Source organism: Triticum dicoccoides, chromosome 2A (genome assembly GCF_002162155.2).
Source record: "Triticum dicoccoides isolate Atlit2015 ecotype Zavitan chromosome 2A, WEW_v2.0, whole genome shotgun sequence".
Classification (NCBI taxonomy): domain Eukaryota; kingdom Viridiplantae; phylum Streptophyta; class Magnoliopsida; order Poales; family Poaceae; genus Triticum; species Triticum dicoccoides.
The window spans coordinates 306,669,627-306,691,129 of record NC_041382.1 but is presented as its reverse complement, the minus strand read 5'-3'; the positions used below and the strand labels follow the sequence as shown (position 1 = coordinate 306,691,129).

Here is a 21,503-nt window from a genome sequence, read left to right as displayed (position 1 = left end):
AGGAATGCTTTTAACCTTGGGAGATATCTCCAGGAATGTTTTTAGCCTTCCTTTGTACTTCAACCATTCTATGAACATACACTTTGTACATAACAATGGCAATCCTCCATTCGGAAAGCAAAGGCTACAGGAAATATGTTACCATCGTGCTTGTAAGTTGTGACGTACTAGCTATCGTGCTTGAAGTACCAATCGGGATGTGGATATATTTTCTGGTGAACACAAGAGCCAGCTTTTGACGGACAAAACACGTTTTACCTTCTAAGTTGGGAGTCTTTGTTGAAGTGGTTCCTCACTCCATTTATCGCTCCAGAACTGGATGGTGCTCTCAGAATTTGCAATGCACAGACATGACTGTTTGTAAGTCTGGAGTAGGTTGAGGTGGGTCTTCAACCTAAAGGAGCCCACCTTGTCTTGTGGGAGAGAAGAGGAGTAATGCACTTACCAAATAAGGTTAAACCAGGGCAGGTCATCTCTATTGAAGAATTTATGCAGATTCTTCATCACGAGAGCTTTATTATGATCAATTTCCAAGCCTCCCTGCAACTTTGGTTAACCAACAACAACAACAACAAAGCCTTTAGTCCCAAACAAGTTGGGGTAGGCTAGAGGTGAAACCCATAAGATCTCGCAACCAACTCATGGCTCTGGCACATGGATAGCAAGCTTCCACGCACCCCTGTCCATAGCTAGCTCTTTGTCGATACTCCAATCCTTCAGGTCTCTCTTAACGGACTCCTCCCATGTCAAAATCGGTCGACCCCGCCCTCTCTTGACATTCTCCGCACGCTTTAGCCGTCCGCTATGCACTGGAGCTTCTGGAGGCCTGCGCTGAATATGCCCAAACCATCTCAAACGATGTTGGACAAGCTTCTCCTCAATTGGTGCTACCCCAACTCTATCTCGTATATCATCATTCCGGACTCGATCCTTCCTCGTGTGGCCACACATCCATCTCAACATACGCATCTCCGCCACACCTAACTGTTGAACATGTCGCCTTTTAGTCGGCTAACACTCCGCGCCATACAACATTGCGGGTCGAACCGCCGTCCTGTAGAACTTGCCTTTTAGCTTTTGTGGCACTCTCTTGTCACAGAGAATGCCAGAAGCTTGGCGCCACTTCATCCATCCGGCTTTGATTCGATGGTTCACATCTTCATCAATACCCCCATCCTCCTGCAACATTGACCCCAAATACCGAAAGGTGTCCTTCCGAGGTACCACCTGGCCATCAAGGCTAACCTCCTCCTCCTCACAGCTAGTAGTACTGAAACCGCACATCATGTACTCGATTTTAGTTCTACTAAGCCTAAACCCTTTCGATTCCAAGGTTTGTCTCCATAACTCTAACTTCCTATTTACCCCCGTCCGACTATCGTCAACTAGCACCACATCATCCGCAAAGAGCATACACCATGGGATATCTCCTTGTATACCCCTTGTGACCTCATCCATCACCAATGCAAAAAAGATAAGGGCTCAAAGCTGACCCCTGATGCAGTCCTATCTTAATCGGGAAGTCATCGGTGTCGACATCACTTGTTCGAACACTTGTCACAACATTATTGTACATGTCCTTGATGAGGGTAATGTACTTTGCTGGGACTTTGTGTTTCTCCAAGGCCCACCACATGACATTCCGCGGTATCTTATCATAGGCCTTCTCCAAGTCAATGAACACCATATGCAAGTCCTTCTTATGCTCCCTATATCTCTCCATAAGTTGTCGTACCAAGAAAATGGCTTCCATGGTCGACCTCCCAGGCATGAAACCAAACTGATTTTTGGTCACGCTTGTCATTCTTCTTAAGCGGTGCTCAATGACTCTCTCCCATAGCTTCATTGTATGGCTCATCAGCTTAATTCCACGGTAATTAGTACAACTCTGAACGTCCCCCTTGTTCTTGAAGATTGGTACTAATATACTCCGTCTCCATTCTTCTGGCATCTTGTTTGCCCGAAAAATGAGGTTGAAAAGCTTGGTTAGCCATACTATCGCTACGTCCCCGAGACCTTTCCACACCTCAATGGGGATACAATCAGGGCCCATCGCCTTGCCTCCTTTCATCCTTTTTAAAGCCTCCTTCACCTCAGACTCCTGGATGCGCCGCACAAAACGCATGCTGGTCTCATCAAAGGAGTCATTCAGTTCAATGGTAGAACTCTCATTCTCCCCATTGAACAGCTTGTCGAAGTACTCCCGCCATCTATGCTTAATCTCTTCGTCCTTCACCAAGAGTTGGCCTGCTCCGTCCTTGATGCATTTGACTTGGCCAATATCCCTCGTCTTCCTCTCCCGGATCTTAGCCATCTTATAGATGTCCCTTTCACCTTCCTTCGTGCAACTTTGGTTAACCGATTCATGAAAATATTATCTCAAACAGTGGCTTGAAGTAACCAGAATCAGAGCAAAGCAAGATAAGGCTGATCTGATCAACACTTGGATAGCACAAAACTTGTAATTTTCTTCTATGTTTCACAAAACTGGTATTGGGTGATTCTCTGTGTTGAAATATATAGCCCACCTCCCTTCATCAGTTCCGATTTTTGGATGAGTTGGCTGAAGCATGAATTTAATATGGTATCCGAACCAACAGGTTTTAAGTTCAAGACCCTGCCAACGTAGTACTCCCTCCGTCCCAAAATTCTTGTCTTACATTTGTCTAGATACGGATGTATCTAATACTAAAATATGACTTGATCCATCCGTATTTAGACAAATCTAAGACAAGAATTTTGGGACGGAAGGAGTATTAAATAAAACAATTCTGCGGCCTAATTGATCCCACGTCTAAGGACTAAAATAACGACTTTTGGATGAGTTGGCTGGAGCATTAATTCAATACTCTGAACTGGACTTGTAAATATTTTTTGAATTAATAAAAATACCGTAGAACAATTGTTCTACTGTTTTGGCTTAATAAAAAACTTTGGTTTACTGATTTTGTCCCAAGCAACTAAAGCCATTCCACTTTACTTACTACCAAATTTTCTCCAAAGAAAGTGTCAGAAATTTTATCAGTTGTGTGACCACTCTTGCAGGAAGTGAGAGGGTGCTCATTTAATAAGGAGCAGCCTGCCATCCAATGATAGCATATAGGTGTTTAATAAGGAGCAGCCTGCCATCCAGTGATAACATATAACAAGGTAGAGTACCTCGCGATAAGAATAATACTATTGCGCGCGTGCTCGGTTCTTCCCTGCCGAATATTTCGTTCAGGCGGGATTTGATTGGCCCCCGGCTTGTGTCATGGCATAATCTTTTATCCTGGCTGGATTTGATTAACCTGACACAAGGTCGGGATGTGTTTCGCTGGAACCTTACTACATCAGGGTCTTTCACAGTGGACTCTATGTACCGTGCACTCACGCATTCTGAGGTACCAACGAGTAATAATAAGAAAATTTGGAAGTCTAAAATTCCACTAAAAGTGAAAATCTTCATGTGGTATCTCCGTAGGGGAGTTGTGTTAACCAAAGACAACCTCGCACGGCGCAACTGGCGAAGGAGTAAGAAGTGTTCTTTTTGTATTCATGACGAGACAATCAAACACCTCTTTTTCCAATGCAAGTTTGCATGTTCTACGTGGTCAGTCATCCAAATAGCGTTAAATTTGTATCTGCCCACAAGTGTTGCCAATATTTTTGGTCATTGGTTGGACGGCATGACAAATAGGTTCAAAACGCTAATAAGGGTGGGAGCGTATGCCTTAATTTGGTCGCTTTGGCTATGCAGAAATGATTTGGTTTTTAATGACAAAAATGCTTCTCCTCTACAGGTTATTTTCCGGTGTACGCACTCGCTACGTACGTGGTCTATACTACAACAGCTGGAGTATCAACCGCTGTTCATGGCGGTGTGTACGCGATTGGAGCAGGTGGCTACGGAGGTTTTTTCCCAACATGGGTGGCAGTATAACCTACGGATCGAGCCACCACCTTCTTCGACATAGGCATAGTGTCGGTTTAAAAGACTCTACTGTTGCCGGTTTGTCGATTTTTATTTCATGAATTTTGTCAGACTTCTGGATTTGGCTGTGTGCATCTTAGTTATGCAGAGGCCGGGTGTTACTCATAATGCTTTGTATCTGCTTGATGCTACATTTTGAGATAATAAAGTCGCCCTTTGTCGAAAAAGAGTACCCAGGGAGCCTTCTTTCAACTCTTTGCCTGGTGAGAAAGAAATCCTCAATCCTCCATTGTGAAGTGCTCATAGGCAAAACCAAATAAGTAAATGGAAATTTCCTCTCTAGCATCCCAAGATAGTAAGCAGCCCAGGCAAAATCTCTTCAAAACTATGAATGCCAACAATAACAGATTTGCTGTATTGACTTTTTGTTGAGGAATGCAGTATTTCAAAAAAATTTGCTACGATCACGCAAGATCTATCTAGGAGACGCATATCAACGAGAGGGGAGAGTGTGTCCACGTATCCTCGTAGACCGAAAGCGGAAGCGTTAAGTAACACGGTTGATGTAGTCGAACGTCTTCGCGATCCAACCGATCAAGTACCGAACGCACGGCACCTCCGCGATCTGCACACGGTCAGCTCGGTGATGTCTCTCATACTCTTGATCCAGTTGAGGCCGAAGGAGAGTTCCGTCAGTATGACGGTGTGATGACGTTGATGATGAAGTTACCGACATAGGGCTTCGCCTAAGCACTACAACGATATGAATGAGGTGAAAATCTGTGGAGGGGGCACTACACACAGCTAAGACAACTATCAATTTGTGTGTTCTAGGGTGTCCCACTGCCCTCGTATATAAAGGAGCAAGGGGGGAGGCCGGCCAACCCTCATTGGGGCGTGCCCCCAAATAGGATTCCGACTAGAAAGGAGAGGGAGAGAGGGAGAAGGAAAGGGAGGGGGAAGGAAGGAGAGGGAGAGAGGGAGAAGGAAAGGGAGGGGGAGGAAGGAGAGGGAGAGAGGGAGAAGGAAAAGGAGGGGGCTGCGCCCCCTTCTAGTACAATTCGGACTCCTCAAGGGGGAGGGGGGCGCGGCCAGCCCTAGGGCCCTTCTCCTCTCTCTCTTTCTCAGAACACCCATGTTGGCCCATTAGTTCCCTCCGGGGTTTCTGATAACCCCCTGCACTCCAATATTTATCTGGTGACCCCAGAACTCATCCGATGTCCGAATAACATCGTCCAATATATCAATCTTTATGTCTCGACCATTTCAAGACTCCTCATCATGTCCATGATCACATCCGAAACTCTGAACTACCTTCGGTACATCAAAACACATAAACTCATAATACCGATCATCATCGAACGTTAAGCGTGCGGACCCTACGAGTTCGAGAACTATGTAGACATGACCGAGACTCATCTCCGGTCAATAACCAATAGTGGAACCTGGATGTTCATATTGGTTCCTACATATTCTACGAAGATCTTTATTGGTCAAACCGCATAACAACATATGTTGTTCCCTTTGTCATTGGTATGTTACTTGACCGAGATTTGATCGCCGGTATCTCAATACCTAGTTCAATCTCGTTACCGACAAGTCTCTTTACTCGTTCCGTAATGCAACATCCTGCAACTAACTCATTAGTCACATTGCTTGCAAGGCTTATAGTGATGTACATTACCGAGAGGGCCCAGAGATACCTCTCGGATACACAGAGTGACAAATCCTAATCTCGATCCATGCCAAACTCAACAAACACCATTGGAGACACCTGTAGAGCATCTTTATAGTCACCCAGTTATGTTGTGACGTTTGATGGCACACTAAGTGTTCCTCCGGTATTCAGGAATTGTATAATCTCATAGTCATAGGAACATGTATAAGTCATGAAGAAGCAATAGCAATAAACTAAATGATCATAATGCTAAGCTAACGGATGGGTCAAGTCAATCACATCATTCTCTAATGATGTGATCCCGTTCATCAAATGACAACTCATGTCTATGGTTAGGAAATTTAACCATCTATATTAACGAGCTAGTCAAATAGAGGCATACTAGTGACATTATGTTTGTCTATGTATTCACACATGTACTAAGTTTCCGGTTAATACAATTCTAGCATGAATAATAAATATTTATCATGACATAAGGAAATATAAATAACAACTTTATTATTGCCTCTAGGGCATATTTCATTCAGTCTGCCACTTGCACTAGAGTCAATAATCTTTGATTACATAGTAATGATTCTAACACCCATGGAGTCTTGGTGCTGATCATGTTTTGCTCGTGAGAGAGGCTTAGTCAATGAGTCTGCAAAGTTCAGATTCGTATGTATCTTGCAAATCTCTATGTCTCCCTCCTTGACTTGATCGCGGATGGAATTGAAGCATCTCTTGATGTGCTTGGTTCTCTTGTAAAATCTGAATTCCTTTGCCAAGGCAATTGCACTATATTGTCATAAAATATTTCATTGGACCCGATGCACTAGATATGACACCTAGATTGGATATGAACTCCTTCATCCAGACTCCTTCATTTGCTACTTCCGAACCAGCTATGTACTCCGCTTCGCACGTAGATCCCGCCATGACGCTCTGCTTGGAACTGCACCAACTGACAGCTCCACCATTCAATAAAAATATGTATCTGTTTTGTGACTTAGAGTCATCCGGATGAGTGTCAAAACTTGCATCGACGTAACCGTTTACAACGAGATCTTTGTCACCTCCATAAACGAGAAACATATCCTTAATCCTTTTCAGGTATTTCGGAATGTTCTTGACCGCTGTCCAGTGATCCACTCCTGGATTACTTTGGTACCTCTTTGCTAAACTAATAGCAAGGCACACATCAGGTCTGAAACACAGCATTGCATACATGATAGAACCTATGGTTGAAGCATAGAGAATGACTTTCATTTTTTCTCTATCTTCTACAGTGGTCGGGCATTGAGCCTGACTCAACTTCACACCTTGTAACACAAGCAAAAACTCTTTCTTTGCTTGATCCATTTTTAACTTCTTCAAAACTTTATCAAGGTATGTGCTTTGTGAAAGTCCAATTAAGCGTCTTGATCTATCTCTATAGATCTTGATGCCCAATATATAAGCAGCTTCACCGAGGTCTTTCATTGAAAAATTCTTATTCAAGTATCCTTTTATGCTATTCAGAAATTCAGTATCATTTACGATTAACAATATGTCATCCACATATAATATCATTAATGCTACAGAGCTCCCACTCACTTTCTTGTAAATACATGCTTCTCCAAAAGTCTGTATAAAATCATATGCTTTGATTACACTATCAAAGCATATATTCCAACTCCGAGATGCTTGCACCAGTCCATAAATGGATCGCTGGAGGTTACACACTTTGTTAGCACCTTTTGGATCGACAAAACCTTCTGGTTGCATCATATACAAGTCTTCTTTAAGATATCCATTAAGAAATGCAATTTTGACATTTATTTGCCAAATTTCATAATCATAAAATGCGGCAATTGCTAACATGATTCGGACATACTTAAGCATCGCTACGGGTGAGAAGGTCTCATCGTAGTCAACTCCTTGAACTTGTTGAAAACCTTTCGCAACAAGTCGAGCTTTGTAGACAATAACATTACCGTCAGTGCCAGTCTTCTTCTACATCACGAGAAGTGTAAGCATCATTTTGTTGTGCTACTTCACTAAACGAATTCCTCTGCTCAAAATTTTGCAGTACTCTCAAGTCATCGCTATGTGCATATGTGTCTTCCAAGAAAAATATCTGTGTTGCTTGATTTGCCAAAATAAAAGGCTTGTTAGTCTGTACGCTGCCTTGACATTGATGGATTTGAAATAATCATCAGCTCTGGGTTTTGCGATCCTGGAAAACAGGTTATACCAACGACAGCACAACAGAACCACACACTGATGAACCTTGAAACTCGAGATATACTGCAACTGAACAATGTCTGCTATGTTAGCATACATTTCAGTTATTTCTCTGCCGTACGTATCCATGCTCATGATGGCACTATTTTGTGTCTTCCTGCTTCGTCGCGTGCAAGGGTGTTGTAGCACACATCTCCAACAACGCAAGATTCATAATGTCTTACCCGGGTATCAAGACTCATTGCTAGTGCGTAAAGGGCATCATTAACTGCTTGCCCATCCTCCCGCATCTTCTTAAGCTATGGTTAGAAAATAGACAAGCTGATCATCTTATGTACTCAATATATTAAAGAAAACTAACAGTGCAATTCAAAAGCTTACATGGCTCTTGAACCATTTCGCAAATCCTGCCATAATCAGTTTATCAATGTTTCTTGGATTTTGCAACAGTAACTCCTTTTTGTAGATGCTGTACAACATAGTGATCACGTCAAACATCTAAATATACAAGAATGTGCTGCAAGTTTAGTAGATTATGATGTATAAGCTGCAGTACTTAGCACTTACTCGATATAAGGTAGAATCTCAGGACAGTTATTCAACACATACCAAACCATTTTGTCCAAATCTTTAGGTTTATCGTCTTGTCGACTCTTCCCTATAACTCGAACAGGACAATCGAAAACATTGAGCTCAGCATTGTCTTCACCCACCTCTTTGCTAAGCTGATCAACTGTTTCAATGTATTTTGTGTAGAATGTCAACGCTTCTGTAGCAATGTAGGCCTCTGTAATGGAACCCTAAGGTCTAGCTCTGTTCCTAACATAGCCCTTGAAAGTGCCTAGATGCCTTTCAATAGGATATATCCATCCATACTGTAGTGGACCTCTAAGTAGTGCCGCATCAGGTAGATGAACAGCCAAATGCACCATCACATCAAAGAAGGCTGGAGGATATATCTTCTCAAGGTCACATAGGATAGTTGGTATCTTGTCTCTAAGACGCTCCAAAGCATCTATCCTGATATTTCTACTGCAGAGTTTCCCGAAGAATTGTCCCAACTCCGCGACTTCTCTGTATAAGTCAGGGCGGCCCAATCCTCTAAGGATAATAGGTAAAACCCTTTGAAGTAGGATGTGGCAGTCATGAGTTTTCAACCCTTGTACCTTATTTCTAATAACACACAAGTATAGGGGATCACAATAGTTTTCGAGGGTAGAATATTCAACTAAAATTTATAGATTTGACACAAGGGGAGCCAAAGAATATTTCAAGGTATTAGCAGCCGAGTTGTCAATTCAACCACACCTGGAGATTAATTATCCGCAGCAAAGTGATCAGTAGCAAAGCAGTATGATAGTTTTGATAATAGTAGCAGCAGTAACAGTAACAGTAACAACGATAGCAGTAATTTGGTAGCAACTGTAACAGTGGTGATAGCAGTAGTAACTTAGCAAGAACAATATAAGATAAATTCATAGGCATTGGATCGGTGAATTGTTGGATGATATTCATCATGGGACAGTTATAACCTAGGGCGATATGACACTAGCTCCAGTTCATCAATATAATGTAGGCATGTATTCCGTAAATAGTCATACGTGCTTATGGAAAGAACTTGCCTGACATATTTTGTCCTACCCTCCCATGGAAGCGGGGTCCATATTGGAAACTAAGGGATATTAAGGCATCCTTTTAATAGAGAACCGGAACAAAGCATTAACACACACTACTGCAGGATGCTCCTAACGCGATACTACGATCAGAGATCCTTCGAGAAACTGTGTGCGATGCAATAATCGCAAACAGTGGTGTATGAAAACTGTCAAAAAGGTGCAAAACGTTTGTGATGGAGGATGCATCAAACACGGTTCAGATTTTAGTTGCGTGTGCGATTCAGGCCACATGGTTAACCCGTTCAACTGTTTGCGATGAGGCAGAACAACATAAATGGGCAGCCATATCAATGTGTGTGTGGTATACGGCATACAATTCGCTCCGATGAAACATTTGCTATTAGGGTGTGCAACAGAAACGGTTAGCCAAATCAAGGTGTTTGTGATATAGGGCATACGGTTCACTCGGACGAACTATTTTCGATTAGCAACGCAACAGAAACGGTTCAACTTAACAAGATGTGCGTGATACGTGGCAAACAGCCGACTCGGATGAACTGTTTTGCGATGAGAAATTACAACACAGACGGTTAATACAGTTAGTTCGTGTGCGATTTTGTGTGTACAAAAAACTTTGAAAAATGCAAACTAGTTGCTTGCGGGGACTAGGAGTATCGCACACGATGCGTCTGCGAGTACTCGTGTGTGATGATTAGTAAGTTACACATACGTTTCCTTATGTTAACACTTGTGTGATAAATAACACGTGGCACCGGATATGGTATTCAGGTTGCGTGGTCTTCCCGCGCTCCAGCGAATGCTTCCCATGCTCCAGCGAATGCTTCCACATGGATGAATTGTAAAATCCACACCTATTCCCTCACCGGTTTCCCGCCACCAGCTAATGACTTGCTGCATATAACCAGGCGGCAACGCACCGCCGCGACACTCTGCGAAGATCTAGTCCTCACCAATCTACCATTAGTTATTCCAAGTATGCCAGGCAACAAACAAAGCTTCAACATCAACGCCTACCTGCGTTACATCTTCGGTGAGGAGAATGAGCCGGAGCAGGTCGGGGAGCAAGAGCTTCATCGGCCGGTGCAGGCACCATGGCCATCGGCATCGATACCGGCGTCACAGTCCTTGGGAGCACAATCGACATATTGAGAGGAGGTGTGATGAGCAGTTTGCCATCCATCGTGCAAAAGATCCAGAGCTGCTCGGCGGCATGATCGACGACCCACCCGAAGAGCCGCCGTCACCAGTGCTCATCGAGAGCCTGATGCCCCACAAGGAATGGGCAGAGGACCTCTGCAATTCAGTCAAGATAAAGGCAGCTTATGACTACATCATTGCCCGCAGCAGCCGTGTCAACTTCGACCCCGATGATGTGGTGGTCAGGCGCGAGCGCATCCTTGGCAGAGTTGACGTCCCCGATGAAGTAGAACATCGCCAACGTGATATCTTGAGGATGCAGGTGATCGACGGAATTTGCTACCAGGCCAGAGACATGGAAATGGAGCAGTTCCAGGGAGTTGTCATGCGCGCGATTGCACACTGTCAAGCTCTTCTGGAAGAGGCCCAGCAGCCCCAGGAGCCTCCCAGCGCCAGCAGCTCCGTAGGCGGAGGCGGGTGGGGACACTCGGAGTGAATGGCCGCAAGGGTGCTATGCTGATCATGGAGTCCGCGAAGACCATCGTCGAAAGGCCGCCAACTCAGCCTTTTAGCTTATATTTTATTATAATTGTATGCATATGTAGGTCGTGAGTGTTCTGGGCCTTGCCGCATTTGGCATTTTAAATTATCCTGAATATGTAAGACAATTATTGAGAATTATTAACAGTTCCGTTGTAACTCTGCCTCAACGGCGAGCAGAGCGCGCGCAGGGACGCCAGAGCAGAGCGCGCCGCGGCCGCCTCAACGGCGAGCAACCACGTGGTCAACCTTCTGCCATCAATAAATTTTGACCTTGTTTCTTGTCACATTGCTGATTACAAAGCAATAAGTAATTACAAATCTGTTCACACCTATCGAACTAATATGTGTTCACACTTAGCACCGGGCTATAAAAACTACCCACTCGAAAATTACTTCACAGTTCCTCTCCCCATCACCCACAAAACTGATTTTCTCTGTCAAGTCTTTCCGCCATGACCGGTAGGAGGAGTTTAGGGTGGACATATAACCAAGTAGCAAAGACCAAGGCCGTGGAAGCACTAGAGAGGTCCCGCAGCGAAGCTGCAGCCGCACCAGAGATGTCCGGGCGCGCCGCGGAGCCCTCGAACGAGCTCTCACGGGCACATGAGGGCTCTCACAAGTGCATTCGCGGTGTCGGCCATCGTGATGAGCTGGCGTTCCTGAAGTCCTTCGCCGGCGATGACGACATTCTCGCTGGCGTCACTACGCACCAGGAGCTGGTCGACGGCTTGATGAAGCTGCTCAAGATCAGCGATGCCTCGGTTGACAAGGCGACCGGCCTCGTCGAGCAACTCATGGATGAAAATGCAAATCTCCTCAAGTTGGTCGCCGAGAAGGAGGAGGAGGCCGCCGGCTAGAAGATGCTGCACGTGCAGAGCAGTGCCTCAGAGATGATGCTGAAAGCGGTCATCGAGGAACTGATGGGTGGCTTGAGGAAGCTCTGGATCAAGCGCAAGCAGGAGGTGGAGGAATCTGTGGCTGCTTTCAAGCAAAGTCGTGAGGAATTGAAGAAGGAACTGGAGGATTTCGCTGCTCGGCGATCCATCGACGAGTAGAGACAGTAGCGACCCAGATCGTTGTCTGCAATTTCCTTCTTCTCTTGCCCGTGTGTCTTTCAGGCTTTGTCGCATGTGGCACTTTAAATTATCCGGAATATGTAAGACAATGATTATGTGCCGCATTGTAAATTTGTGGTCGTATCATTCGTTGCCATTTTATTTGTGGTCGTATTATCCGTCGCCCTTAGGGCGGAATACTAGTTGAAAACAGGAACAAAGAAAATGCTTCCATGGGATCACAAGCAAACACCCTCCATCCAGGTGCTTTAATTAACCCATTAATGGAGAAGTTGTGAGCGAGGAGGGCGGCGACTGGTGCATGGAGGTCAAAGAGCTCGCTTCCCGGTGAGCATCGGCGGCCTTGCTGCTCGCACGTATGCCGTCGAGCCTGTGAGGTGGACAGGATGCACGCATCCCGTCGAGCCTACGCGGCGGACTGCTCGCACGCGTCCCGTCGAAGTTGCACGGCAGACTTCTCACGCTCGTCCCATCTAATCAAACAGTTGCACGCACGCCACCGAGTATGGTTAAATTTCGACACGGTAAATATAATACAACCGTTTGCGATATTAACGTGTCAGCTTTTTGTTTCAAAAAGGACTTCGTTGGCTACTAATGTGTGCGCCTTTTCTCAAACTAGACGATTTTTTTACCACGACATATATATGCCATGTCATGAAACCATGCCAAGTTTCATGTTTTTTGGGTGAGTTTTTTATTTACTTGGATTTAATAACCGAGATTCTCATTGTTTCAGGACGACGACAAATTTGTAATTCATTCTCATTCCTTAAACGATACCTAAACATGCACCCAATGACACATGTATGATTTCCCACCTATTTTGCCTCACCGGAGCATGTGGTTGTAGTTCAAATTTGAATTATGGACTACATTAAATGTATAGAAAACTTAGTAATTAGTAATATATATATATATATATATACAATGGCCAAATGAACCCTGAACAGTTTCAAATTTTAGCCTGACACTCCTGTTATTCTATGTTGCCTGTAAAAAACAAAGTTCAAGGCGACAAGAGGCATCGATTATCGTTTTGCCCACACGAGGGGCATGTTTCCCTACCGGAACCACAAGGGTTGCGACAAGCTCCGGTTTGTAAAAGGCTTGTAATATAGCTTCGCCCAAATTGGACAATTATATATACCATGTAGTGACACCATGCCAAGTTTCATGATTTCCTGGTGAGTTTTGGATTTACAGACATTTAAAAACCGAGATTCGCAATGTTTGTGGCCAGGCCAGGACGGCGAGACGGTTGAATTCGATCCCATTCGTTTCATGGGACCTAAACATGCACCCAAGGAAACATGTACATATTTTCTAGCCATTTTGGTGCACTAGAGCATGTATTTGTAGTCCGGATTTAAATGTTGGACATTAAATGCCTAGAAAACTTAATTAATGAATAAAAAAGGTCAAACGAACACTGAATAAATTCAAAGTTCAGCGTGAATGTCCAGTTGTTCCGTGTCGCGTGTAGAAGAAAATACGAGGCTAGAAGAGGGAGTGATTATCGTTTGGCCCACAAGGGGACATGTTTCCCTATCAAAACCACTAGGATTCTTGCGACAGGCTCCCGTTTGTAAGAGGTTTGTAATAATGCTTGTCCCAAATTGGCAATGTTTTTACCATGGCATATATGTGCCATGACATGACACCTTGCCATCTTTGATGACTTTCTGGTGAGTTTAGGATTTATGGGGACTTAAAAACCGAGATTTGAAATGTTTGAGGAAGAGCCAGGACACCGGTACAGTTGTAATTCATTCCCATTCCTGGCATGAGACCTAAACATGCACCCAAGGACACATGTATAATTTTTCTAACCATTTTGGTGAATTGCAGCATGTACTTATAGTTCAGATTTGAATTATGGACATTAAATGCCTAGCAAATTCAATTAGTGTATAAAAAGGCCAAACGAACCCTGAATAAGTTTAAATTTCAGCACGGATATCCCGTGGTTCCATGTTGCCCGTGGAAGAAAATACAAGGCGAAAAGAGGCAGTGATTACGTTTCGCCCACAAGGGGAACACGTTTCCCTATCAGAACCACAAGGCTTCTTTGAGAGAAGCTCCTGTTTTTGTAAGAGGTTTGTAATAAAGCTTGGCCCAAATTGGACAATGTTTTTACCATGACATGTATGTGCCATGACATAACACCATGCCACCTTTGATGACTTTCTGGTGAGTTTAGGATTTATGGGGACTTAAAAACCAAGATTCGAAATGTTTGAGTACGAGCCATGACACCAGTACGGTTGTAATTCGTTCCCATTCCTGGAATTGGACCTAAACATGCACCCAAGGACACATGTATAATTTTTCTAGCCATTTTGGTGAATTGCAGCATGTATTTGTTGTTCAGATTTAATTACGGACATTAAATACCTAGGAAACTCAATTAGTGTATAAAAAGGCCAAACGAACCCTGAATAAGTTTAAATTTCAGCACAGATATCCTGTCATTCCATGTTGCCCGTAGAAGAAAATACAAGGTAAAAAGAGGCAGTGATTACGTTTTGCCCACAAGGGGGCCACGTTTCTCTATTGGAACAACGAGGCTTCTTTGATAGAAGCTCCGGTTTGTAAGAGGCTTGTAATAAAACTTGCGCCACAATGGACGAAAAAAAATCCTCGACATATAAGTGCGATGTCGTGACACCATGGCAGGTTTCATGATTTTTAGCTTAGTTTTGGATTTACGGGGATTTTAAAACCGAAATTCTTCTCACGAAATGTTTTCAAATAGCACACGGTTCACTCACGAAAGCCGATATTCAATAAAAAACTTCGTGGAAACCATATTTTAAAGTTTCATAAAAATCTGAAAAAATGTGGGATGTTAAGAAGGTGATGTTTTATTGCAACACAAAATTTCAAGTTGAAAAACATTACGAGATGTGAGCTATGAAAAAGACAAATTCCGCCCTGAATAGTGACATTACTATTCGACACTATTCAACATTGATTTTGTCTTTTTCATAGCTCACATCTCTTAATGTGTTTCAACTTGAAATTTTGTGTGCCAATAAAACATCATCCTATTAACATCCCGCATTTTTTGAATTTTTTTTGAAACTTCATAACATCTTTTTCTCATGGTTTTTACTGGTTTCCACCGAAAGTTGGTTTCCGTATGATATCTCCCCGCTGCGCGCACGATCTGGGTCCTGCATTCTGACTGGCCAGAACCAAAACCCCACGGATCGTACGTGTGCACCGTTGAATGCTCCCAGATCGAACGACAACCCTGAGCCCTTTCGACAGCACATGCAGTACATGGGTAAGCACTGTGCTCATGCGTCATGTAGCTCACGCGTCCTTCTCTACTAGGTTTTCATTCAAAACAGGCTACCGTTTCTCGCCACTCCTCTCATCGGTTTCCCGCCTCTTCTCCCAGATATGCATGATGTAGATGTTCATTTAATTCTTATAGTTCATCTCATCCAAAATTAATTAGTTTTGTAAATACTATTTTAAGATTCATGGAATTGTGCATTGTAAAGGTAAAATCAAAAAGTGACAATTCATTTAGAAAAAAAGGTTTGTGCAATTAAGATATGGAAGATTATAAAGAACAAAGGAGAAGCGCTTGTGTTTAGAGGTTTGTGCATTATGCTTAAGTTCAACCATCGAGTCTTCTAGATTGTACATGTGGCAGAATCTGGTGGAATTTAGATGATATCCAACGACCAGTAGTGCTTGGATTTGCCATCTTTGTACCATCGAATTGGCTTCATCCAACGAGCGACTTTCATAGTTATTCGCACACTATATATGTGTATAGATGTATAGATATATATAGATGTGTCCCATGCTAGACAAAATAAAGTTTGAGCGCATGTTGTATAACTCTAGCAATTTGTTTATCAAGAAAGTCACCAAGTGGCACATCATCATTAAGCAAGGTACTAGCATCACCATAAGAATTATCAATAGCAGAAGTAGCATCATCAATAACTTGTGATATATGAGAATTAATAGCATGTGGTGGTGTTGCAAGTTTACTTATAACAGAAGGTGAATCTAAAGCAGATCTGGATGGCAGTTCCTTACCTCCTCTCGTCTTTGAGGGAAAAATCTTAGTCTCCGCATCCTTCAGAATCTTCAGAATGATAATATGATAATAGTCCCAAGTGACTCAACAAATATAGCTATGCTCCCTGGCAACGGCACTAGAAAAAGGTCTTGATAACCCACAAGTATAGGGGATCACAACAGTTTTCGAGGGTAGAGTATTCAACCCAAATTTATAGATTCGACACAAGGGGAGCCAAAGAATATTTGAAGGTATTAGTAGCTGAGTTGTCAATTCAACCACACCTGGAGATTAATTATGTGTAGCAAAGTGATCAGTAGCAAAGTAGTATGATATTTTTGATAATAGTAGCAGCAGCAACGGTAACCATAACATTGATAGCAGTAATTTGGTAGCAAGTGTAACAGTGATGATAGCAGTAGTAACTTAGCAAGAACAATATAAGATAAATTCGTAGGCATTGGATTGGTGACTTGTTGGATAATATTCATCATGAGACAGTTATAACCTAGGGCGATACGACACTAGCTCTAGTTCGTCAATATAATGTAGGCATGTATTCCGTAAATAGTCATACGTGCTTATGTAAAAACTTGCATGACATCTTTTGTCCTACCCTCCTGTGGCAGTGGGGTCCATATTGGAAACTAAGGGATATTAAGGCCTCCTTTTAATAGAGAACCGGAACAAAACATTAACAAATAGTGAATACATGAACTCCTCAAACTACGGTCATCACAGGGAGTGGTCCCGACTATTTTCACTCCGGGGTTGCCGGATCATAACACGTAGTAGGTGACTATAACTTGCAAGATCGGATCTAGAACATGGATATAATGGTGATAACATAAACGGTTCATATCTGAAATCATGGCACCCGGGCCCAAAGTGACAAGCATTAAGCATGTCAAAGTCATAGCAACATCAATCTAAGAACATAGTGGATACTAGGGATCAAGCCCTAACATAACTAACTCGATTACATGATGAATATCATCCAACTCCTCACCGACGAGCGAGCCTACGAAGGAATTACTCACTCCCGGTGGGGATCATCATGGAATTGGCGATGGAGAAGGGTTGGTGATGACGAAGAACGAAGACCCTCCTCTCCGGAGCCCCAAACGAACTCTAGATGTGGCCTCGCAATGAAGAACAGGAGGTGACGGCAACTCCATCTCGTGAATCGCGATAATTCTTTCTCCTTGATTTTTTATGGAAAAATAGTTATTTATGGAGTTGGAATCAGGGTCTGCGGGGCCACCAGGTGGGGACAACCCACCTGGGCGCGCCTGGCGAGGGGGGCGTGCTCTGGTGGGTTGTGCCCACCCAGGTGCCCCCTTCGGTAGGTCTTGGCTCCAGAAATTCTCTTTTATTATATAAAAATTCTTCGCAAAGTTTCATTCCATTTTGAGAACTTTTATTTCCGCATAAAAACAACACCATGATAGTTCTGCTGAAAACATCGTCAGTTCGGGGTTAGTTTCATTCAAATCATGCAAATTATAGTCCAAAACAGGAGGAAAAGCATTAGAAAAAGTACATACGTTGGAGACGTATCAGTTTCCATCTTCACTGATTCTCCTTTCAGGGTTGGAAGCAAATAAATGTGGGAATCTCACACGTGATAGGACCTTGCAGAATTCTTTTCTATTTACCTTGTCCAAGACATACACAACTGGTGCCACATACCGTGGTTTACCTTCATCATGAGGAACTCTAGTAATGAGTTAAATCCTTAATGAACCACCATGAAGAACTCTGGTAAACAAAATGATTAAGAAACGAAGGTTGAAAAGAACAATATGAAGCCTTGCGATGATTTAGATGGAGCTTCGCGACAAGACAAGCGAGAAAACCTGGAACTTCGGAAAAGAAAAGATGAACAACTTAGGACCGAGAGATTATTCATCATGAACAATCTCTAGAGGAAGGAATTACTTCACCACGATGAAATAAGAATAAGAATTACGTTATGCTTATCCTCTTCAATTTTATTTGATGACGAACGGATCAGGCATGTAACTTATTCCTCTTGAAAAGGATTGAGGAGAGGCATAACGCAACTTGGGTAGGTCTTCAATCAGCCACCGTAAGAACTGAAACCGAGCGATGAAAGAGAACAAACCACCGTAAATAATTAGAAAGACGAACGAAGAAAAGGAACGATTTGCCGAGAAGAATTAGAAAACGACGAAGATACTTGAGGGAATTTAAATACAAGAGAATGAAGAGATCACGAGCAACTAGAGAATACTTGCATAAAGCAGCAGAAGAATATGGAAACGAAAGAAGAGGCATGAATTGAGGAGAATTAGTGAAATGAAGTTGAAAGATGGGAATGAAGAAATCTTTTTGAAATGATGGCCTTCGGATGATCGAGAAACGAAAACAACTTCTGAAATGCTTCGGATGGGTATGAAAGAATTCTCACTATGGAAAACAATTATGAGGATGGTGTGAAGCTAGAACCATGAATATTCAAGAGAACGGACCAAGATTTTAGTAGAAATTCTTCTTTGGTCTACAAATATTGAGAATGATGACTAGGAACACCTTGAATAATTTGTGAGATACTTCGGAAGAATGAAATGACGAAAGGTTGAAGCAAGCATGAGAAGAATTTGAAAACGATCTTGGAGAAGCCATATGACTGATGCAATCCGTTCTTATGTCACACTTTGAAAGAATTTTAGAATAACTCCGGAAATATTTGAAGAGCCAGATAAGATCCTGGGGATAAGACCTGTGGGTTAGGGTCCACTGAAAGAAAACATTGTTGGAAAGAATTGGAGGAAGAGATGATACACTGGAATGATTGAAAGAATTGAGTGAGGTGACAACCTCGAATTAATTTGAGTGCAAACATGAATCTTCTGAGATGTCTTTAGCACTTCGGAATGATTAAAAGGCGAGAGGCGAACGAGCAAGGGGAATCACTTGAGTCAAAGAAAGGAATATGATCAACCCGAAAAACTAGAATTGAATCCATTGGAAAAGAAAATGCAACGAATAATGGTGAACTAGACAAGAATTCATCGGTTGAAACAACAGAGAACGGAATGTAGAGGCTTCACACGAATAAAAAGGATACCGGAATAGATTCTTGAATCTCCGGGAAGAAAAAGGGCGGGTGGGTGGAAAAAAAGTAAACTTGGGACGGTTGGACTGGACACCGTTTGAGAAGAATTGAGGATTGAACTTGAAAAGGATCGAACTCCGTTGGGGAAAATGAGAATCGATGTTGCAGAACTTGAAGAGGATGGAATAAATCGAAAAGAAGCGCACCAGTTCTACAAAGGATTGACAACACAACGATCAAGATAAGCCTGCGTGACCCTAAAGAGAATTTGAAGGGGGAGAGGAGTAAGTCAAAACACCTACATCATGATTCCTCACCAAAGAGACGAAGGGGATAAGGAGTAAAAAGAATTCCCACTTTCCGATATAACTATACTCCGGAAATAGTTTTCTTCTAGACTCGACAACGACCAAACTATGATCAGTCAAGGGGGCTCCTATGGTCCGTCGAGGCTCTGATACCAACTTGTCACGCCCATTATGAGATCCTATCCGAGAGAAACTCAAAGGTCCCATCAAGGATAGAGCCGCATATTGCAGACGCTTTTGCAAGGTGGATATCATTACATCGTACCATTACATAATAGTTGGGATACATGCAAAGGCATACCAATGCCACAAGAATACATCAAACAACATTCATGAGAACAACATCCAAATATGGATGAAAGACAAACAGAAACTCAAACGACATCCACCCTTCTAGCCCAGGCTGCCGGCCAGGAACCTATCCCCTAATCAAAGAAGAAGCAGAAGGACTCCAAAACAAGTAAACGTCGCTCTCATGTCAAATCATCGCATTAACTGTACCTGCAAGTATTGTTGTAGTAATCCGTGAGCCATGAGGACTCAGCAATCCCATTACCATGGGTATCAAGACTAGCAAAGTTTAATGTGTATGGAAAGGATAATTGGTAAGGTTGCAGCAAGCGACTAAGCATTGTATGGTGGCTAACTTACGAGTACAAGAATAAGATGAGAAACTATGGAAACGGTCGCAAACTAGTAATGATCAAGAAGTGATCCTAAGCTACTTATGTTCAAACATAACCCCACCGTGTTCTCTTCTCGAACTCATTCGAAAAGAGATGGTCACAGTTACGCACGCGGTTGGTGTATTTTATTTCGGGTCTGATGTCAAGTTCTCTTCAACCAGATATTAAGAATCCCCATCTGTCACATAACCGCGGGCACGTCTCTCGAAAGTTTAATCCCTGTTGGGTTGTCCCAACTTAGCCCATGACAAGCTCATGATCCGCGGAGACAATTCTCCATCTCGGGACCCTCCGATCAGACTCGGAATCCCGGTGCACAAGATATTTCGACAATGCTAAAACAAGTCCAGCAAGATCTCCCGGCATGACAACACCTGATAGTAGCCGCACATATCTCATCTCAGGCCACTACCGAATGAATACTACGTACGTCAACCGAAAACCCCAGGAGAAGGGGTGGCACCGCAAGTGGCTCTGTTTTGGGACCAACATCATCAGCACTGGCCCCCTGTATTATGTTGAATAATGAACCTCGGGTAGCGCTAACTCCCTATGCATCAAATTTATTATCATGTTTAGTTATTATGTTGAGCAAATGGTAAAACCAATGTTGGGCCTTGCTAGAAGAGTTTTATTCAAAGTGAACTGCCGAGAGGGGCCCATAAATCCTCACCGTGTTAAGGATGCAAAATCAAGGAACATAACACCGATATGATGTAAACTAAGGCGACAAGAGTGTAACAAAACACCAACTAAAAGGCTAAGCCTTCCAAAACACCAATGCATTAATTAAATAAGAGAAATTGTGATATCCCATAATATCCATGTCCCAACATGGAACAACCTGCAACTAGCAACGCTACAAGAGGGGCTGAGCAAAGCGACAACATAGCCAAACAACGGTTTGCTGGGATGGTGGAAAAGGTTAGAGGTTGTTTCATGGCAATTTGGGAGGCTTGACAAACAGGTGGTAGGTAGCATGACATAGCGATAGAATCGAGACAACTAGCAAAGCAAAGATAGTAGTGAGATCCAGGGTAACAGTCATCTTGCCTGAAATCCCGCTAGGAAGAAGAACGAGTCCATGAAGAAGATGAATGGCATAGACGAATCAAGCGAAGTCGAACGTATCCTCACAAGCGCAACGAAACACGAACTATCGGGAAGAAGCACAATCAGAAAGAAGCAAA

At 43.0% G+C, this 21,503-nt stretch overlaps 1 protein-coding gene across 1 annotated transcript in view; it reads left to right on the top strand.

The window, feature by feature from the left end:
- Positions 1 to 4,140, top strand: part of LOC119354443 (protein MET1, chloroplastic-like) — a 6,069-nt gene extending 1,929 nt beyond the window's left edge. Inside the window, exon 7 of the mRNA XM_037621171.1 lies at positions 3,783 to 4,140. Coding sequence (XP_037477068.1) covers positions 3,783 to 3,956 — 174 coding nt within the window. The 3' untranslated portion in view covers positions 3,957 to 4,140. The remainder of the gene's footprint in view (positions 1 to 3,782) is intronic.
- The last annotated feature ends 17,363 nt before the right edge of the window (positions 4,141 to 21,503 follow it).